Genomic DNA, 21,839 nt, shown 5'->3' on the forward strand with positions numbered 1-21,839 from the left:
ATTCTGGGTGTTACCCCTTCTGATGTATAGCTGATGAAGATGTTTTCCTATTCTGTGGGCTCTGTTTGCTTCGCTGATAGATATATTTATTTATTTACTTATTTATTGCTGTATAAAAATAATTTCATGAAATCTCATTTGTGGATTCTTGGGTCTAGTTACTGTGCTATTGGAGACTTTTTGGTATTGTTTGTTTCTAAACATTCTTGCTGAGCGTTTATTCTGTTTTCCTCTAGTAGTTTCAATGTTTTAGTTTTTATTTAGGATTTTTGTTCCATTTCCAGTTGACTTTTGTATAGGGTAAAGATACGATACAAGTTTTTGTCTTCCCGGGGGCCATCCAGTTTTGTCAGTGCTGTTTGTCTTTTCCACTGGGTATTTTTGCTGCCGTTTTTGAAAATAAAGTGACTATTGCTTTTTGTCTTTTACCTTCCAGGTCCCCTATTCTCTTACTATAGCTCTGGAGTATAATTTGAAGCTGGGAATTATAATATCTTCAGTTGTCTTCTTTCTCCTTAGAATTTGTTTTGGCTATTTGTGGTCTTTTATAGTTCCATTAAGATTGTTGGATTGTTTTCTCTAGATCTGTGAAGTATGACATAGAAACTTGATGGGTATTGCATTGAATATATAGATTAATTTTGGTAGTATAGTAATTTTCCTCATATTAATTCTACCCATCCAGGAACATGGAAGGTCTTTCCATAGTCTGAGTATCTTTGGTTTTCTTTTTTAAAGACTTGAAATTTTCATTATAGAGATCTCTTTTACTTTGGTTAGGTTTAACCAAACTAACCCTAGGTTGTTTATTTATTTATTGAGTATTACCTAGCAAGTACAAGGCCTTGGGTCCCAGCACAGGAAAAAAAAAATCAAAATCTGATTTCTGCCTACCTCGCTGTAGTGTGTTCAGTTTCTGTTCCTATGATCAGCTTGCTTGCTTCCTTCCTTCCTTCTTTTCTTTCTACTATTTATTTAATGTGTATAAGTGTTCTATCTGCATGTATGTCTTTATGCCAGAAGAGGGCATCAGATCCCCATTATAGATGGTTGTGAGCCACCATATGGTTGCTGGGAATTGAACTCAGGACCTCTGGAAAAGCAGCCAATGCTCTTAACCACTGAGCCATCCCTCCTGCTCCCTCACCCCCCCCCCTTTTTTTTTTTTTTTTTTGAGACAAGGTTTCTCTCTGTAACTGCCCTAGCTGTCCTGGAACTCACTCTGTAGACCAAGCTGGCCTCGAACCCACAGAGACCCACCTGCCTCTACCCCCTGAGTGCTGGGATTAAAGGCATGCGCCACCATGCCTGGCTTAGCTCTTTCTTTTTTTAAATTTTCATTATATGTAATAAAACATTTACGTGTGTGAGTGTGTATGTGTGTGTGTTTGACGGTATGTGCCATAGTGGAGTCAATAGAAGACAACTTAGAGGATTCGATTCTCCCCTTCTACCTGCTGGGCCCCAAACTCAGGTCATCAAGCTAATGTCAGGTGCCTTACACGCTGAGTCATTAAAATGAGATCCTTTAAATGTTAGTCAGATATTATCACCCCACTGCCCAAATCTCCTCGGTCTATGGTAGTTGTGCATTGTGGTTCTCTCTCATCTATAGTATGCATTAATCTTTTGTTGTTCATGGGGCTTCATCCAGTCTGGTCCCTGACTTCCTATGATCTCAGCTGTGCCTTTGCCTCCCAGCAGATTTTCCAGGAATGAATATAGTTGGTAGCCCCCCCCACCCCTTATTTCTGTACTCAAATATTGTATTTTAAAAGAGAGACATATTTATTACATGTGTGTTAGTGTTTGCCTGAATATATGTATGTGTATCACATGTGTGCCTGGTGCCTGAGGAGGCCAGAACAAAGTATTAAATCCCCTGCAACTGGAGTTCCCAGCGGTTGTGAGCTGCCCTATGGGTATAGGGAACTGAACCTGGGTCTCCATAAGAGTAGCAAGTACTCTTAACCACTGAGCCATCATCTCTTCAGCCCCGCAAACATGGCTTTTTAACTGTTGGTTTTTAAGTCAAATTCTTAGTAGTTTATTTATTTATTTTTGTTTTTTTGAGGCAGGGTTTCTCTGTGTAGTCCTGGCTGTCCTGGAACTCACTTTGTAGACCAGCCTGGCCTTGAACTCAAAGAGATCTGCCTGCTTCTGCCTGCTGAGTGCTGGAATTAAAGACGTGCACCACCACTGCTGGGCATCTTAGTAATGTTTTACATACATTCTTTTAATTTTTTTTAGGTTTATTTCATGAATATGAGTGTTTTGCCTTTATATATGTATGTGAACCATGTGTGTGCCTGATGGCAGTGGACATAGGACGAAGGTATCAGATCGCCAGGAGTTGGAGTTATGGATAGTTGTGAGCCACCATGTGGATGCTGGGAATTGAACTCAGGTCCTCTGCAAGGGTAGCAGGTACTCACTGCTGAGCCATGTCTCCAGACCCTCACATATATTCTTTCTCTACTACAGTTCGGTGGTTTTAGTCTCCTGTATGTTCTAAGTACCCGAAGCATCTTTTTCGGTATGCCTTCTGGATTGCAGTTGTCACAGAAAGTGCACACCCCACCTCTGGAGTAGGCATTCCTCTCCTTCACACCTTCCATGCCAGCATTGTCCTAAGTGTCTGTCCCACACACTTCTTTCCTGGGTTCTTGTGTCTGGTCTAGCGTTTGCTTCCATCTCCGTGCTACTTTGTCCTTTCTTCTTTCCTTTAGCACAATGCTGCTGACCTACATTTGCTCTGATGAGGAATGAACTGATTGTGATGAGGATGATGGGAAACGGGAAAACATGATTTTGTGGGGCTGGGAGAGGACTGTGGTATGTTAAGAATCTTGCTAAGACAGGAGTTACCAGACCTGGCCCACCACCTGTTTTATTATGGCCTATGAGTGAAGGGTGGTTTTTACATTTAAGTAGCTGCCACCTGAAAGTGATGGGAACTTTAAATTGTGATGTTTACAAGAGAGTATTCTTTTACAAGATCCTGCTGTGTAGGCCAGGATGGCCTTGAGCTTGCTATCCCCTTTCCTCTGCTTCCCAGATGCTGGGATTACAGCATAGTAAGCCACATTTGGCCATCATGAAGTTGGGTTTGTGTTTTTTTTTTTCTCTTTTTTGGGTTTTTGAGACAGGGTTTCTCTGTGTAGTTTTGGTGCCTATCCTGGATCTTGCTCTGTAGACCAGGCTGGCCTCGAACTCACAGAGATCCACTTGCCTCTGCCTCCTGAGTGCTGGGATTAAAGGCGTGTGCCACCACCACCCGGCATGAAGTTGTTTTTTAAGATTTGTTTTTAGTTAGGAGTATGTCTGGGAGGGTGTCTGTGTCCATGATTGCCAATGCCTTCAGAGGCAGAATGGTGTTAGAGCTACTAGAGCTGAAGTTAACAGGTGGTTGTAAGCAGCCTGATGAGGGTGCTGGGCGGGAACTCCAGTCCTTTGCAAAAGCAGTAGTCCTTTTTAACCAGTGAGCTGCGTCTCCAGCCCTAACACAGTAGAGTTTTATTTGAACCTAGCCCTGTTCATTTGTTTAAGTGTCATCTAAGGCTGCTTTTCTGATGAAGAGCAGGGTTAAGGTGTTTTGGGAAGTTTCTGGCTGTCAGAGTCTAAAATATTTGCTGAGATGCTCTTTACACATAACTTTTGTGACCCAGCAAAATGGATTGGTTAGGGCTGTCAGGGACCACCTGAGCCTGGATGGGAGAGAGGAGAGGGGAGTGTACAAAGGAGAGCCTTGGTCTTGGTAAAGGTGAAGTTCAGAATTTTACTGTAAGCTCTTTGTGTGTATGTGTGTGTGTGTGTGATATATACACACACATATAGACACACACACATATATATATATAATTTCTGCTGCTGTTGATCAACCAGATCAAATCAATAGACAAATTTTGTTTTATATAACAACTAGTGATTAGGAAAAAAACTATGAACTTTTAATTATTTTTCTTAGCAATAATAGTTAAACTACTATAAATACATCATCCAGCTTTTAAAAAAATATGGTAAGTATTAGAATAATTTTTAAACAAGTGTGATTGTCTTAGTTGCAGTTACAATGTCTAGCAGTTAGTTTCCTTTTCAGTAGGAGGTCCACTGATAAATTAACTGTAAAATGTGTGTACATATGGTGTATGAGGCTTGTCTAACCTGTGACATATAATCACAGGTAGTTTTCTTTAATTTTACTCAAACAGGACTTGCCAAGACCAACAAATGTGTTGAAACTTGAAGGAAATGAAATTCTACCTTTTGTGTAACTCAAAGGAATTTTTTTGTCCTCTAATACAACATTTCATTTATACATTGTCTTCAGGGTATGCATTCCTATCTAATAGGGACGTCTAACGGCTGAAGTTTAATTGTCTCCATAAGTACTCTACCTTCTGCGAATGAAGTAGCTAAGCTTCTTAAAGCCTCTGTGAATATTTTTGTTAGTTTGGTTAAAGTAGGACTGACAGCAATTATTATTAATAATGTTTGTAGTATGGGAGCGACTGACTGATCTTTACCAGCTATTCCACTGTCATTAATCATTACATATTTAGATACATTACATTGTCCTGACTGTGAACACTGTGCAGAACTGTAAAGCTCAGTAGTTTTCTTTCAGGCTGTGGAGAAGGGAGAGCAGTGGGGAGAGGTGAATGCTTTTACTGTTGTTGAGAAGAGCGTCTTCATCTTCTAATAAACAGTGCTCATGTTTGTATTATTTCAGGCAGGGTTCATAGAATCCATAGCTATTTGCCGTAAGACTCTGGAGGGATGTTTTTGTTGTTTCTCAGCGTTTATAGATGGAAACAAACATTTAAGACATATTTTCCACCCTCAGGAAGTTTAAAATACAGTTAATTTGGGCTATAGACTATCCTTACAAATTAATCTGTTTGTAGTAATTAATGGGGAAGGGGAAATGAAATATGCCAAATAGGAATCACAAGACATGTATCTACGTTAGAGCCACATCTTACAAGGTGAGTATTCTTCTAGTTCTGCATCTAGAATATGTGGATCTCTTAGTGGGAAGAAAAAGAATTAAGCTAATGTCTAAGGTGCTGCCTCCAAGTGCACCGACTTTCCTGGATAGCAAGGTACAGGCCTGGACCACTTTCATTTTGCCAAATGTCCTTGCTATTTAAGGTCGAAAAGAAAAAATCTGTCAGTGAGTGCCAGTAGACTAGACATACAAAAGAGTCAGCTAGTCTCTAGTTTGCAGGATACAGAGTTATAGGGCATACACTGGAGAAGTGGATGAGTTTCACCAGGGATATGGTCTTCAGAAGATTTCTGAAAAAGGAGATGTTTAGGCTGGAGGGTGTAGCTCAGTGGTAGAATATTTTCCTTAAAATCAGAATCACAGGCCAAGTTTTCGAAGGCAAAGAACTGGGTGGAGACAATGTGCCAAGTGTATGCTGGTGGAAGGGCACAGAAGATTGGAAGCGCGTGGTGCTTTTAGGAACCCATGGGACTAGAACCTGGGAAAAGCAAGTAACAATGATCACTCTACCGAGTGATCATTTTCTTTGTTCTACAAACACAAGTTATTTTGTATCTCACAGATGTGTCATGTGAGCTTACTGTGTAGAAGCTATTTACAATTATTTGGATTTCAGGAGTCTTTTGATGGGTCTTAAGTTCAGTTCCATTTTGTTTGTTGTTATTAAAGTATAGTAAGGACCCAGTGCATCCCTGACAAGTGAATATGTAAGACTGGGAATTATCTTTGTAGGTTAGTTCATGAACTTAACTCTTCTGTGGTCTCTACATTATAAAAACACCATTGTTCTGGAGAACACCTATCTTCTTTAGTCTGTAGCCAGAGTTTTGTTCAAACCGTGTGCTGCTTCAGCTGTCAGCTTCTAGAGAGACAGCTGGTAAGAGATCAAGGGGTGACTGTCTTCAAGGGAAGATTGTGGACAGTGGTGTGCGTCTTTGAAGACTGTGAAGGGCCGGCTGAAAGAATTCAGACGTACTCCATCATCCCAGGTGTGAACACACATCTCTTAGCCATCTGAGGAGGATCGAGAAGCTACTGGAGATTAGTCTAGTTGGAGAGCTGTTTTCTTGTTATTTTTGCACTACTACAGTTTGAACCTAGAATTTTGTGCATACTAGTCAAATGTGGTGCCATGAGCTCCCTCACTTCTGTTTTTATTTGTCAGACCAAATAGTAAATGTTGAAACTGCACATCAGAACACATACAGGTAATTAGATTGAACTTTGTCATAGAAACTGTGATACTCTTGCCATTCTTTCAGTGTGTTTCAAACTCTTGGGTATTTTCTCCAGCATATTCATTAATCCTTAATGCTATCATGGGAGTGTTAGTAAATGTTCCTTTTTTTAAATTTTCATGACAGTATTGTCAGCAAAAATGTCTTACATACGTAATTGGTTGATACAGTTACCTAGGCTAGTGAATTTCACTTTTTTGTTTGGTTACTAAGTCACTGAAACACCTGAGTCAAAGTTTTATGACCTGTCCTTGGAGATAGTTCTGACTGGAGGAGTGAGGGGGGGCAGGCAGATAATTGTGTTTCTCAGTTTTTAATTAATTAATCAATACCCTGCCTCTTTCCTGAAACAAATTTCAGATGTCTTAAATAAATTTAAAAAAAGATAAGGGGAGAGGGTAGAGTTGTAGGTCAGTGACAGTTTCTTAGCATGTGGGAGGCCCTGAGTCTGGCCACCTATTTATGTCTGAGAAAGAGATAAATGAGGAAATTGGGGAGAAGAGAAAAGCCAGATAAAGTGAAATTCATTTTGTAAGACATGGGCTATATATTTGCCTCTAGATTTATCAAAGATCCAGCCATAGGAAAACATGGGATGTCCGTCTCTATAAGACTGACAGATACCACATAATACGCAGAAGCCATGTGCTATGTCCCTGGTTCTGGAAAGGAAGGGACCTTTATGGAATGTCTTTGATCATATCCAGGCATCACAAGGTCATTACTAGTTTACAGTTTCTGTGGTCTGGCTTAATCCTGTCATTCTACATTGAGAACAGAGGAGAACACTCACATGGTCAGGACTGTCTGTAAGAGTTTTGTAAATATCTAACATGGCAGTTATTCTTAGCCCAGGCTGTCTTGGAACTTGCTCTATAAACCAGGCTGGCCTTGAACTCGGAGATCCACCTGCTTCTGCCTCCCAAGTGGTGGGATCAAAGGCACGTGCTACCACCATCCCAGCTTTTGTTCTATCTTTAAAAGCAGATTACTGTTTCCTTAGGGGATTTATGGAATGAGGAAATTGGCTTTCATTTAGGTACCAAATTGCACAAAAAATTGTCATCTTCACAGCCAAGGAATGATAGTAGGCTAATTTCTGGCATGAGAGAAGCATGCACAGACTGAGGTGACTGAGAACACAACTGTAGGTCATCTTTCTGCTGGGCACTCATCTTCACAGGGGACTGGCACACACCCCTCCTCTGTTCCCTCTCTCTCTTCCTCTCACTTGCAGTTGCACATGTAAAGTTTGTGTGGTTGTTGCTGGCTTCATAGGATCCGTAGAGAAGAGTGGCATGCTCTCTTGTCCTCTACCTAGTCCTTTTAGAAAATTGTTTCCCGTAACCCAGTGCAAGGTCTATATTGGGTAGTGGCAGATCCATACCAAGAGAGTTCATCTAGACAGGATTTTGATTGTCCTGGGGTATGCAAGTACTAGAATCAGAGAACTTTCATTGGAATTATGGCTCTGGCATTCATTGGCCAGGTGATGTGGGTAAGCAACTGCTTCTCTTACATTGCCTCTAAAATGGATCTTAAGTTATTTCAATGGTCGTGAGAGAACACGTGTAAGGACTAACAGCAGTGCCCCACATGTAGTAGCTACACAGTCTACACTGCAGCTCCTAACTTCTGTTTCATAAAGAAGGAGCTGGAGTAGACAAATCTAGCTTCCCCTGGCTTGAGTAGGTAAAGCAGTTTTGGGGATGGGACATTTGGAAGTCAGTCAGTCCCATGTGTCCCCCCACTCCCATCCCCTCCTCCCACTCCAGTTTATAACAACTTTATCTTCTTCCAGGGAAACAGCACCCAGAACGATCTTCCAGAGAGTCCTGGATATCTTAAAGAAATCTACTCATGCTGTTGAGCTGGCCTGCAGGGATCCTTCCCAAGTGGAACATCTGGCTTCCAGTCTTCAGCTAATCACTGAATGCTTCAGATGTCTTCGGAATGCTTGTATAGAGTGTTCTGTGAACCAGAATTCAATCAGGTAGTGACACATTTCTCTGAGTGTTTCTTATGTGTTGGCTAATGTTTTGGCTTTATAGTATTACCTGTTGTTTTTACAAAGCTGTCCTTTACCTGTACAGGGAAACATCCTTTATTTCTTATATTCTCTTGTTTAACAAGAGGGATTATTCAGCTTTCCTGTTTGTAATTTGTAACTTGTTTTGAGGTATTTGTTTCTTCCTATGGCAGTGATTTAAATTTGGCATTGGCTCCATATTTCTAGGTTCAGCCTGCCCAAGTTCACATGTAGTTCTTGGCTTCCTTTTAACTGTAAATGTTTAGTTACCCTGTATTTACATTGAGCAGGAATATTTCATAATTTCCTGAGATTATCTGTCTTAAGACTCTAAAGCTCAGAGCACTTTCTGTCTGTTTTAAGCTGGGTTTGTTTTTGACAAGTGTTAAGTCCTAAGCAGAGGATGCTCTCTGCTGCGCTTTCCTTTGTACAGCTCTCATGCCTAGAGCCCAGCTGCTTTTCCTTGGTGGGTTTTTTTTGTTGTTGTTTTTGTTTGCTTATTTTTTGTTTTTTTCCTGAGGCAGGGCACAGAGATCCACCTTGGCTCTGCTCTCCGAGTGCTGGGATTAAAGGTGTGCGCCACTATGCCTGGCTTTTCCTCTTGCTTTTATAGAACCAACTTCTTATTACATTTTTTTTTTTTTTGAACAGTATTTTACTTGAAACGAAGTCGGAAGCCACAAGCAGGATGCTCAGCTTTCTTTCCTGGATTTGCATCTAGACAGGGCCTCAAGGCCTCTCCATCACTGTTGTGATGGGTAAAGTTGAACTGGTCCAGGAGACATTTGATTCTCTTGGCTACTTAGACAGTCTTACACCTGAGGCTTTAATATGATTAATGAGATTTTTAAGATGAAAGGAAAGGAAGAAAAGCTGGAGTTGTTTTAACATCAGTGCTAAAACAAACCTGCCATCTCTTTACAGAAAATGGAGAGAAATAACAATAATCTTGTTAATAATAGTTAATACTTTGCTTTTTTTAGCTAATTAAAATTGTAAACATTTTTAAGATTTGTTTTTTTTTTTTTTTTTTTTTTTTTTTTTTTTTCGAGACAGGGTTTCTCTGTGTAGCTTTGCGCCTTTCCTGGATCTCGCGCTGTAGACCAGGCTGGCCTCGAACTCACAGAGATCCTCCTGGCTCAGATTTGTTTTTTATTTTTATTATTTATTTATTTATTTATTTATTTATTTATTTATTTATTTATTTATTTATTTATTGGTTTTTCGAGACAGGGTTTCTCTGTGTAGCTTTGTGCCTTTCCTGGAACTCACTTGGTAGCCCAGGCTGGCCTTGAACTCACAGAGATCCGCCTGGCTCTGCCTCCCGAGTGCTGGGATTAAAGGCGTGCGCCACCACCGCCCGGCCTTGTTTTTTATTTTTGTGTCTGTGTGTCTGCCACATGTGTATTATGGTGCCCATGGAGTCCAGATGGGGGTGTGGGGTCCTCTGGAGCTGGTGGGTGTGGAGACTGAACTTGGATCCTCTGGAAGAGCAGCAAGTTTTTGAAAATGCACCATTATGTTCTGGAAACATCAGCCAGAATGCCAGTTTCTTTTGTACTTTCCCAGGTGGGGAAGGACAGGGAAAGGTGGGCATCTTTGCTGGGCTGGTCAGCACGAGGAAAGGTTTGGTCCTAGGAGCTTTACTTGCAGTACCTCGTTTTAATCCTTGGGTGTTGTAGCAATCCTGCAGAGTCACTGTATCAAGGGTAAACATTAGAAGGGAGAGTTGTTTTCTAGAAGTACTTTGACCTTGAAGAAATCATTGTGGAAAGCAGTGATTGTTTTCCGTGAATTGTAGAATTGTTTTTCGGAGGGAGCATTACAGCCTGTGCATGACTTTGGTCACAAGACTCCCCTGGCACACCTGGGCACTGCAAATGGTACACAATAAGGGCCTGATGCTTTCCTTTAGAGAAACAACGGGATTAGATTAGAGACCTTGGTATGAGGAACTTGTTTACTCAAAAAAAAAAAATCTTAGTGTAACAATCAATAAATATGCCTTTGTCTGGCTGTGGGAAGTTCAGTCCCCCAGATCCTGGACTTCCCTGCTGCCACACAGACCTAAAAAACTCATTTTGGAGTGACCTCTTTCTTGCACCGACTCGTGCAACATGGAACACCCGAACACTTGGGATAAACTGAAGAATACTGTGCTAGTTTCCTTCCAGTGTTCCAAAGGAAGAAATTGTGGCTTGGAGAGGTGAACTAGTCTGAAGTCACTGATCGCACAGGGAGCAGAGATACTCTTTCCAGCTCCATGCTGAAAAGCAAGCCCTTGCCATTGCTGAGCCACCCAAGGTCCTGCTGTCTGGGATTATGCCACCTTCTTGTAGTCAGTCATCTGACTTTGGACATGAGACCCCGAGTGCGTGGAAGAAGCCCTTCTGAATAGCACTTCCCCTTTTCATAGGGTAGTGACTGGTAGGGGAGATTCCGTAGCCGTGGTATCTGTGGGATAGCAAGTGTGTGGTACTTCTGCCTCTGCTGGTAACACTGTCACCTGCTTTCAAACAGTTTGTATTTTATCTTCTGGGCAATATATGCCTACTATAGAAATTGAAATAATATAAAAATAAATACCATGGGAAATGAACTGTTCAGCCTATGGCGTGGTCATTAAAGCAAGGGCAGCACGTGTAGTCATGGTTACCTCTACTGTGTGCAACTGCTGGTTGGTACACACGGAAATACAAATATAAGGGCACTGACTTTTCTCTGGTTTTGTTTGGTTCTTAGTATTCTATTGTTATTTATTGTTGATTTCCAAAGGGAAACTCCAATCATTCGAGGCATTAGTTCTGGGGAAAAATTTTTAGTCAGAAATACAACAAAGATTCCAGTGGGAACTTTACAGACAGTTTTAATTAAAGTCAGTATTTCTGAGCTAGTCAGGATTCAGATCGAAACGTCCATGTGTATGTGTTCTTTGTGTGTGTGTGTGTGTGTGTGTGTGTGTGTGTGTGTGTGTGTGTGTATCTGTGCTCGTTTTCTTCTTTGTTACTCAAGGTTTAGAAGACACGATGCCACTGAGGTCTAAGTCTCTTTGTATGTAATGCAGCAAAGCAAACCATCTGAGGTCTGCGTCAGATGATATTTCAGGAAATACCCAGGAACTGTTCAAGGCATTGGCTCTGCATGTAAAGATAACCACTGTTGCTGGGGTCACTGTATTGTTTCTGTAGGGCCAGCTCATAGGTAGTTAAGCTTTACTGGAGGTCTCTACACATTTCTCAACTCCATTGTAGTGTGACATCAGCCAAACACAGTGTGAAAGACTGAGCATATTTGCATTACATTTTTAAACTCTGAAATTTGAATTTCATTAAATAAAATTAATTTCATGAAATTGTATTTTGATTCCTTTCCTGCAGCCATCTTGTAACATTTAACAAAGCACAGTTTCCCCTTATCCTGGGAGCTGTCGCATATGCAGAAATGAGTAGAACAGGATGCAACAGCCTCTTTACTGGAAGGCAAGTGTTGTGCTCTTTCTCACTGACTGTCAGCCTGGGTGAAGAGCCTAGAGTGGTGACTGACCACCCGGACCTGCGCACGAGGAGAGACTTCCTGTGACCCTCTCATGAAGACCTGTCATAGATTGCTTAGGATAATCTCCCCACCTCAAAATTGGCCACTAATTTAATTACATCTAAATGGTCTCCTGTGTTTACTGACACCAATCCTGAATCTCTGATACTAACTGGATGTTTAATAACTCACTTCTGTTGTGACACTATCTGTGGGAATCCATCATAACTTAAAAGGCTCACTCCTAAGTGGCTGTTGCTGTAAGTAAGTATAATAAGAGACTACTGAACACAGTCTTTTCCCCTGCTAAGTAGGTGCAGTAAGAAACACTGAAATAGCCATTCTCCATGGATAGAAAGAACAGTTTTAATAAAAAACCAAAACACAGAACAAAACTGTCTGGCTGCTCGGGACAGTAGAGAGCAGCAGCCAGCTATAAAAGTTTATCATCAGGTATATAGGGTATATGGAGGACAGCTGCGGTGGAGGAGGTGTTTATCGGGTATATAGGGTACATGGAGGACAGCTGCGGTGGAGGAGGTGTTTATCGGGTATATAGGGTATATGGAGGACAGCTGCGGTGGAGGAGGTGTTTATCGGGTATATAGGGTATATGGAGGACAGCTGCGGTGGAGGAGGTGTTGCAGTTGGGGTCAGAAGTATTTGGGTGCTGACCCATCCAGTCAGGAGTGTTCAGTTAGCTGGGAAGGGCTTCTGAGAAATGCTTTTGGTTTTTGTTTCCTAGCAAAGCCATGCTCAGGTGAGGGTCGAGGCTTTGCTATCAGCGCCGCCATTTGGGGGACCCACTTCTTTGTGACCTAACAGTTGCCACTTTGGATACTAGCTAGAGATCAGGTACCAGGCAACCCCCATTTCTGTAAGACTGTCTAGAAGTTGAGGGTTCCCTTAGTTTTAGAAATTCATAGAACTCAAGAAAGTAGGTTTCTGGTTCACTGTAAAGGATTGTACTAGGAACATCCAGGTAGAAGGATGTGCATAGGACAAGGGATAGGGTGGGATGATATTTCTGTGTCCTCTCTGGGTATGCCATCCTCCTGGCAGGTTGATGTGTTCACCAACCTTCAGGCTCCCCAGACTCCAATGTTAGTTTTTTTAATGGAGTTTTCATTATATGGACATAGTTAATTTAAACTATTGGTGGTGGGTATTGAATTCAGTTTTCATCTCCCTTGCCTCTCTGAGACTGAAAGTTTACAGGTTAGGTTCTCTGGCAGCACACACCATTCTGAAGCTGTGTCTGAGTTACTTTTAGAGCATATACTCCAATGTGATCAGGTTACTATCATTCAGGAAAGTATAAGGGTTTTAATAACTCTGCACCAGGTGCTCAGGACAAAGATCAACTACAGATTGCATCTATTACTGTGTCTCTTGCCCATATAAGGTCACTTAAAAACAAACGAACAAACTGATTAGGAGTTTAGGTTCTTTTATCCCAGCTCACCCATCAATCTTAAACATTCACATAAATCGAATTCAGAATACATTTTTTTCTCCTACAGTCTAAACCCACTATAGCATCAACTCATGTTCAGAATGCCCTCTAAATCTCATTAGCTAGAAGTCCCACATCTAATCTTCTGACTTACCTAAGTTACATATGAACCTCTGGATGGTGATCCATCTTGGGACAGAGTTCCACTTTATCTGGGCCCTGTAACAGTAGGAAATGAGTATCTTTTCTCAAACACAATAGGCAGACGATCACAGTACATGGGACAGTTTTGGGCATTTCTTTTTTCTTTCCGTTCCACACAGCTGTAGGATGCTGTCCAAGGACTCTTGGCAGTGCATAGCAAAGATCACCATTCCTGTAGTCTCTAATAACATGCTCTCGTTTCCTTCCAAATGTTGCCAGCTATGCCTTTGTGTGTTTGTATCAGAAGTCTGTCTAAGGCACTGTGATTTTTTTTTGTCATGCGTTTTAGGGTTGTTTTAGCCTTTGCCTGCTGACCAAAGAATCTTCCCCCTTTTCAGTTATTTGTTACACCCCACTATCACTACTCAGATCTATGTCACTTTACTTTTGTTACAGTGACATATTATCAAAAACTTAAACAGCACACATATTTATTATCTTATAATTTTGGGGTTCTGTAGTCCATAAGGGATCAGCATGGATAGTACTTCCTTCCGGAGGCTTCTGTGACAGAGTCAGTTTCTTTGCCTTGTCAGCTTTTAGCCCTACCACTTTTCTTGGCATATAGCCTCCTTTCTCTTGGTTCCAACTTTCTTGTGTTCCTTCTGTATGGAGCCTTGTGATATATTGGACCTCCATATAACTCAGGACAATCCTTCCATCTCAAAATTACTGATTTGGTATTGTCTGAAAAGTTCTCTTTACCAGCTAAGATAATAATTATAGATTTCAGTTATCAGGATGTGCACATCTCTGGAAGCTGTTATTCTGCTCGCTGTAGGAACTGTTGGTCAGTAGTCTCAGCATTATACAATAAGTCAGCATTTGAAATTCAGTATTAGAGAAGCACATATATTTAGTTTAATTCTGTCTTAAACTTTAATACAGGAACCTGGATACAATTGGCGTAGCCGTTGATTTGGTTCTTCTCTTTCGTGAACTTCGGGTGGAACAAGACTCTTTGTTGACAGGTAATGTGCAGTATAATTAATGGATTATTATCTTGAAAAATGTTTAAAACTAATGCTCTGGGTGTTTAGTCATTCACTGAAACATGTTGTATATTTCATGTAATATTAGAGTTACTATGAAGGAAAGTTACTGTGAGTTACTGTGACTTCCTTTCCGTCCTGTTTTGGGCTGACTTGTCTCTTCCCAACTTCTTATGCTGAAGCTTCTCTTAGTCTGTTTGGGTTGCTGTAGCAAAATACTTTAACTTAGGTAATTAATTAAAGCATATATTTGTCACACTAGAAGGTTGGGAAGTTCAGGATCAGGGTTTCAGCATATTTATTATGTGGTAGGGACTTGCTCTCTGGCTCAGTGAAGGTGCCTTCTTGCTGTGTCCTTACATAGTAGAAGGGCAGAAGGAAGCAAAAGAACTCTTGGCCTCTTATAAGGAGCACTAACTGCAAAATGTAGTTACACCTGAAAGCCCTCATCGCTTACTACCAACACTTTGGAGATTTGATAATCAGCATCGGAATGTTAGAAGGACACATTAAACATTCAGACCATAGTAAAATCCTAACCTCCAGTGCCCAGAGTATGACTGTATTTGAAGAGAAGATTTTACAGGAGGTAGTTAAGGTACAGTGAAGAAATTTGGTATCTTTTTGAGAAAAGGATAATAGGACACTTAGGTGAAGACCATGTGAAGACACAGGAAACAGATTGCAGTCTAGTGTCAAGAAGAGAAGTATCAGGAGAAATTAGCACTGGCGGCATCTTAATCGTGGACTTGGAGCCTCCAAAATGGTAGAAGGTAATTGTTTGAAGCTGTCTAGTCTGTGGTTCTTTGCAGTAGCAACCTGGGATGTCTAATGCACTGCCTTGTGTTGCTTACAAATGTGACAGACACTGTTTTTGGTTTGAATATAAATACCCTCCACAGGCTCATGTGTTTGAATGCTTGGTCCTCTGCTAGTGGCACTGTTTTGGGAGGTTGTGGAACAGTTTGAACATGGAGGCTGGCTGGCGGATATAGAGCCATAGGGACAGGGCTTATGGCTTACAGTCCATTTCCAGTTCTTCCTGAGTTACCTGCTTCCTAACTACTCTGGCAGTGTGACCTGTTACAGTTCCCACTACTCTAGCCACAAGCTGCTCCAGCTGTCACTATCATTTCCCCTCCGTGACGGACTGTGTCATCTTAAACTGTGAGCCAAAATAAATCCTCTCTCCCTTAAGTTGCTTCTTTCAGGTGTTTTATCACAGTGAAGATAAAAGTAACTAATTCAGGTGTGATTCCAACAGTGACTAGAACAGACAGAAATCTCAGATCTCACGTTCCAGTGAGGAGAGCCAGATGTGTTAGGTCTGTTAAGTCAGTCAGTTACCTAGTGTGACAGAAAGGGAAAGTAGCTCTTCTCCGTAACAGCTGTTGATGTGGGATTAAGAGCTTCTGAGCTTGAAAATCTGGAAGGTTCTTAGACTATTTTGAAGGCTTTTAGTTTTGTATTACTAGCATTAATGCTTCTCCTTTGTACAAAGATTATTATCTTAACACATCATTAAATTAAATAATAGAGTTTTTATATATGGTCTTCTTGTCTAAAGAATTGAGATATTTAGCTGGCGCACATCTTGAATCCCAGCACTTGGGAGGCAGAGGCAGGTGGATCTCTGTGAGTTCAAGGCCAGCCTGGTCTACAGAGCAAGTTACAGGACAAGCTCCCAAGCTACACAGAAACCCTGTCTCGAAAAAACAAACAAACGAAAAGAGATATTATGAGTAAATATAAATTATTTGATATAATCTTAATGTAAGTGTCCATGCTTATTAGATATACTAGATTATGAGTTAAAGTCATTGTTATGAAAAAGAACACCTTTACCACATATGTTATAAATACTTCCTTGAAGTGGGAAATATAACTTTAAAATAGATTTGGTTTTAAATATTTCTTAACTCCTGTTTTTATATAACATTAGGTATGTTTATATTAATGCTACCTGACATCCTGTTCCCAGTGGACAGGAGAGAACTCAGGTGGGGCTCTCTTCACAGGCACGAAAGGAATGGTAGGTGTGACACAGAGAGGGAACCCAGTGTGCTCAGGTGCTGCAGGCACTGTGTGTGTTATTTAATGTTCACTCCTTGTGTGATTTCCTAGTGTTTCCACTTGAGATTCATTTCACTACAATTTTGGGGTCTTAGTATTTGATTTAGAAATCATCTTTAAAATCTTAAGTCAGTTACCTGATGTGACAGAAAGTGGTGGTTTCATAAAGTTAACTACATATCGAAGAGTTTATAAACATTATCTTAGCTCTAAACTTTTCTGAGTGGCAGTGTTTTAAGAGGTTGGTAGGATGTAGAATTTAGTTGTAAAATATTTTAAAGATGTTTAATATTAAAGGGATTTTTATAGCTCTGCTTTATGATGAAGCCTTGGTGCTCAGAGTTGGAGGATTAAAAAACAATGATAAGCCGGGTGGTGGTGGCGCACGCCTTTAATCCCAGCACTCGGGAGGCAGAGCCAGGCGGATCTCTGTGAGCTCGAGGCCAGCCTGGGCTACCAAGTGAGTTCCAGGAGAGGCGCAAAGCTACACAGAGAAACCCTGTCTCGAAAAACCAAAAAAAAAACAAAAACCAAAAAAAACAATGATAAAATAACAAGTTTCATTGTGCTGCATGGAAAAATCCGTCTGTGAGGTATGTAAATCAGCCACTGTTCAGATGCAGTCCATTTTGTAATTGCAAAAAAATAGTAATAGAGTATTAGCTGTCACCAGAACTAGGCTTTTCTTCTAATGGTGTGTTCCTAAATAAGCCCAGCAGAAGTGCTGGCAAATGCTATGATTGTGGGAGGTACCAGAGTGGAGCTAGCCTCTCCCTTAAACCTTGGACACCAGCCCCGCTCACCCACACAGCTTTTCTCTTGAATTTATCCCATTTGTTCTCAGCATCACATGGATCCTCTGCCCTCCAGCATCCTTACCATTATGTAGTACATTCTCCTGCTTCCATCATGAAGCTTCTTTCCTTGGTTCCGCATTCCTCTTGTTCTTTTTTTGTGCTATCCCAAATCTCCTGTGCAAGACTTACTTTGTTTTTCCACAATATATGATAAATGGTTGTTTTATCCTTTCTTCATTGAGATGGATATAACCTAAGAAAAATAGAAGAGGGAAGATACCTAAAAATGTTTTATAACATCGTTATGTGGTGAAGTCATACATTGATTGACATTAGAGAGTAGATCCCTGTGCTTTTTCTTTTCTTTTCTTTTTCTTTCTTTCTTTCTTTTCTTTTTTTTTAATTTCAGTGGTGTTGGGAATTGAATTTTGGGCTCCAGTATGGTAGGAAAGCCTCTACCACTGAGCTATATTCCTAGCCTTAGTCTTGTTTTATAAAGGATACATTAAGAGTTGTTAATAATTTAGATAGCTTCAGTACTACCAGTTTAACTAATTGATTTTTTTCCCCTGATAGTGCAGGGGTAAACTTAGTGCCTTGGGCATGCTAGCAAGCATTTTATCATGTAGTTATGTCTCCCAGTCCATTTACTTAACATAAAACCATCCATTTTAAAGTGAATAGTTGAGTGACATTTAGAACAGTACAATATTGTACAATCAACACCTGTCAGAATTAAAAATAATTTCTTACACTCCAAGGTATAAGAAAAGCAGTTCCTCTCCCTTTCCTTCTCCCTGCCTCTGGTGTCCACAATTTTATGTTCTGCCTCTGAATTAATTAATTCTGGATATTTCGTATAAACGGAATTGTAGAGCTCCATGGCCCTTGGTCTGATTTCTCTTATTTTTGAGGTTCAGCCACATTGTAGCATGCATCAGAATTTTGTTCCTTTGGACTGAATAATGCTTTCTTGTTTTCCATTCGTCAGTTGATGAACACAGGCTCTGCTTACCTTTTGGCTATGGTGTATTTGTACATATATTTGTTGGAGAGCCTGTGTTCAGTTCTTTGGAGTATGTGCCTACGATTAGAGTTGTTGGGCCTGAGTACCACCATGTTAAATATTAGTTTTTCAATATTCATTCTGTCTCTATGTCTTTATTTGTCTGCCTTTCTGTCTCCATCTCCCTGTTTCTGTCTGTCTGTCTTTCTCTCTCTCTTTCTGTGTACATGTTATGTGTGGGTTCCTACAGAGGCCACAGGAGAACTTTGGGTCCCTTGGAGCTGGAATTACAGGTGATTCGGAGCTGTCTGACATGGGTGCTGGGAACTGAATCTGATGGCCAGTCCTCTGCTAGAGCAGCAAGTACTCTTAACTGCTGAGCCCTCTTTCCAGCTCCTGTTTTGAGGAGCCACTAAACTGTTTTTCAATACAGTGGAGCCATTTACATTCAATCAACAGTGTGTTTTCTAATTTCTTCACATCCTTGCTGACACTTTCGATTTTTTTTTGGTTTATAAGTCATCCTGGATGGTGTAAAGTAATGTGTGGTTTTTATTTGCATTTTCCAAATGACTAATGACAGTGAATGTTTTCTCATGTGTGTATTAGGCATTTATAAATTTTTGGAGAAATGTCTGTTTGAATCCTTTCCTTGTTTTTTTTTTTTTCTTGATTGTAGTTGTGTTTTATTGTTGAATTCTGTAATGTATCGTAGATACTAGGGATTATGTTAAATCAGCAGTTTAGTTTAGGAAGAGTTGCCATCTTGACAATATTTGAGTCTTCTAGTCCATGAAATGGAAGCATTTTCTTTTCAAAAATTCAGCTGTCTCTGTTTTAAGTAGCTGACCTGTATTCTGCGGCAGAATTGGAAGAGGGGCAAGGAGGAAAGGAAAGTTAGTGCTGTTTCTCACCACCTCTAGCAAAGGAGAGCCCCTGGTTTTTATTGGAATTCAACAGTGACATTTGCATTTAGTGAGAAGCTCAGAAGTTATTTTCATAGTGCCTTAGTTCAAACCCAATGAAATAGCGTTATAAAAAGTGTTCAGATTTCACTATCTGTTAATACTTTCCCTGAGAACCTTATTTTTGGGAGAGTGTTGTCAGGGTAACTGTGCCAGTTTTTTGTTACTGCTTCTGAGGTAAGAACTGTAATTATATTGTCAAAATAATATTTAGAGTATTATTTTCAGGCAATAATTGCAGTGGTCTGACAAATATATTATGGTCATCAAATTTTATGTAAACACAAGTATGAGTTATTTTAATTGAGCTATTGATGTTGTTTTTGGCATATATTCTTTCCTAATCTGTAAAAATAATGCTGGCATTTTTTAGGGGCTTTGCGCTATTCTTAGTGTTTACATAAAGATCAGTTGATAAGCTGTTTGGGAAAGTAAACTGTTATTTTACTTGCCTGCAGTCTTCTCGATTGTGCCTAGGCCATCGCAAAGCCTTTTCCTTCCCAGAATCATGTTTTGGATTTTCAGAGGTTTTTGCTGCTTTTTTTCCCCCTGAGGAACTGTTGTTCTGCTTGGCTGTCAGTCCAGAGTATCCCTTACACTCTTTTGGTGTGTTAAATTTGAGTGTTAATATTCTGAAGTATTTAGTAAAACTGTTAGTATCTTACTTTTATATTATAAACAGTCAATAAGCATTTATAATAGACTTTTTAAAAACTCAGAAAAGTAGACAGAAGAAAGTATAATTCTATGAGCAGGCGGCGAGAAGCACTTGAATTTCAGTATCGGGGTTCTTGGTGCATCATTTTCTTCGAATACTTTTAAGAATTGCATGGTTGAGCCTTGGCTACAGTTTTGCAGGAGGCTCCCAGGCTCCTGGGTTCTTATAGCCCAACCTCTCCCTGTGCTCCTCCAGTTCTAGGGCTGTACCTGGTCCCTGCATCTCAACCTGTGTGCTGCCTCAAGTGTTGCTTCTCTTGGAATTCCTTATTTTACATTTTCTTGGTTAAAATCACTGGCTTGCTTTTTATTGACTGTTCTCTGAGGCTCCTACTTGGTGTCACTTGTCCCTACTGATCTCTCTTCCCTCCCTTTGTCCCTCCATCCACTCACCCTGCTAGTAAGGGTACAAGAGGAGACAGCAGCCACTGTGTAAGTTGAATAGGAATGGTTTTTTTTCTACATTTGCATGTGAGCTAGGTTTTTGCTGTGCAGCCCAAACTGATGTTGAACTTATTCTCCTGCCTCTACTTCCTTTGTGCTGGGGTTCCAGGCCTATGCCCCCATACCCAGCTGGGTAGTAAGATTGAATGTAAAGAATTGCTGTCATAAAGGTTGAAATTAATGGCATTGACTGGTAAGAAGTAAGGAGAATGAGGAGTTCAGGAATTGTGGATAGACGAAGCTTCTAATTCCAGGGTTAAGGTGGGGCCTCCATGACCTCATCTCCAGGCTGAGACCCTTGGGGAGATTGCACTCATGGCTCATTGGCTCATTGCAGAGCAAGTGCTGAGAGGTGGTGTTGATGAGCGTGATGAAAGGCCACCTTGGTTGCCATGAAGCTTGCTAAGGAAGTGTTTAGTAGAACTATCAGTATCTCTTAAAATTAGAGCTATCTGGAAAAAGGTTGGTACCTTTATATTATAAACAGTCAGTAAGCATTTATTATAGACTGATTTCTAAAAACCCAGAAAAGTGACAGAAGGAAATAATGTAATTCTGTAAACAGGCTGTGAAGAGCACTTGAACTTTAAATTTTTTTCTTTTTTCAATTTTTTTTTTTTTTGGTTTTTCGAGACAGGGTTTCTTTGTGTAGCTTTGCGTCTTTCCTGGATCTCGCTCTGTAGACCGGGCTGGCCTCTAACTCACAAAGATCCACCTGCTTTGCCTCCCAAGTGCTGAGATTAAAGGCGTGCACCACCACCACCACCACCACCACCACCACCACCACCACCACCACCACCCGGCTCTTTTTTCAATATTTGTATCTGTTGGTATAAACATGAATTTTGTGTTCAGTTTCTTTCTTTCTTTGTTTTTTTTTTTTTTCTCTTTTTTGTTTTTTTGAGACAGGGTTTCTCTGTGTAGTTTTGGTGCCTGTCCTGGATCTCGCTCTGTAGACCGGGCTGGCCTCGAACTCACAGAGATCCACCTGGCTCTGCCTACCGAGGGCTGGGATTAAAGGCATGTGCTACCACCACCTGGCCGTGTTCAGTTTCTTTAAGGTATATTAACTAAGTCAGTTTTTGGGTTCTGGCTGCTAGCACTACTGATGCCATTCTTTGTGGGAGCTGGGCCTGGAGAAGCTGCTCCCTAGAGCAGAGCAGAGCAGAGGAGGATGTCCTCCAGGAGAAGTAAATCATGGTGACAGTGCTGGCAGCCGAAATGTCTTGAGGGTCCAACACCTTTATTTTCACAGAGCAGACACTGAAGTTTTGTTTGGAGCGGGAGGGAGAATCAAGAACTGGAGCTATCTACTTAAGGCTGTTTTGACTGTGTCCTGTTGTTAGTAGCTCACGGACTCTTGGACCTTTGGC

The 21,839-nt window shown here is 40.7% G+C and overlaps 1 protein-coding gene across 2 annotated transcripts in view; it reads left to right on the forward strand.

Annotated features, from left to right (window-relative positions):
* Atxn10 (ataxin 10) overlaps positions 1-21,839 on the forward strand; it is a 143,127-nt gene that overhangs the window by 13,800 nt on the left and 107,488 nt on the right. For both annotated transcript variants that reach the window (XM_052748554.1, XM_052748553.1), the window contains exons 2-3: positions 8,051-8,242; positions 14,361-14,443. In XM_052748554.1, coding sequence (XP_052604514.1) covers positions 8,051-8,242; positions 14,361-14,443 — 275 coding nt within the window. The remainder of the gene's footprint in view (positions 1-8,050; positions 8,243-14,360; positions 14,444-21,839) is intronic.

The sequence above is a fragment of the Peromyscus californicus genome, unplaced genomic scaffold (assembly GCF_007827085.1).
Source record: "Peromyscus californicus insignis strain IS unplaced genomic scaffold, ASM782708v3 Scaffold_20__1_contigs__length_68692818, whole genome shotgun sequence".
Taxonomy (NCBI): Eukaryota; Metazoa; Chordata; class Mammalia; order Rodentia; family Cricetidae; genus Peromyscus; species Peromyscus californicus.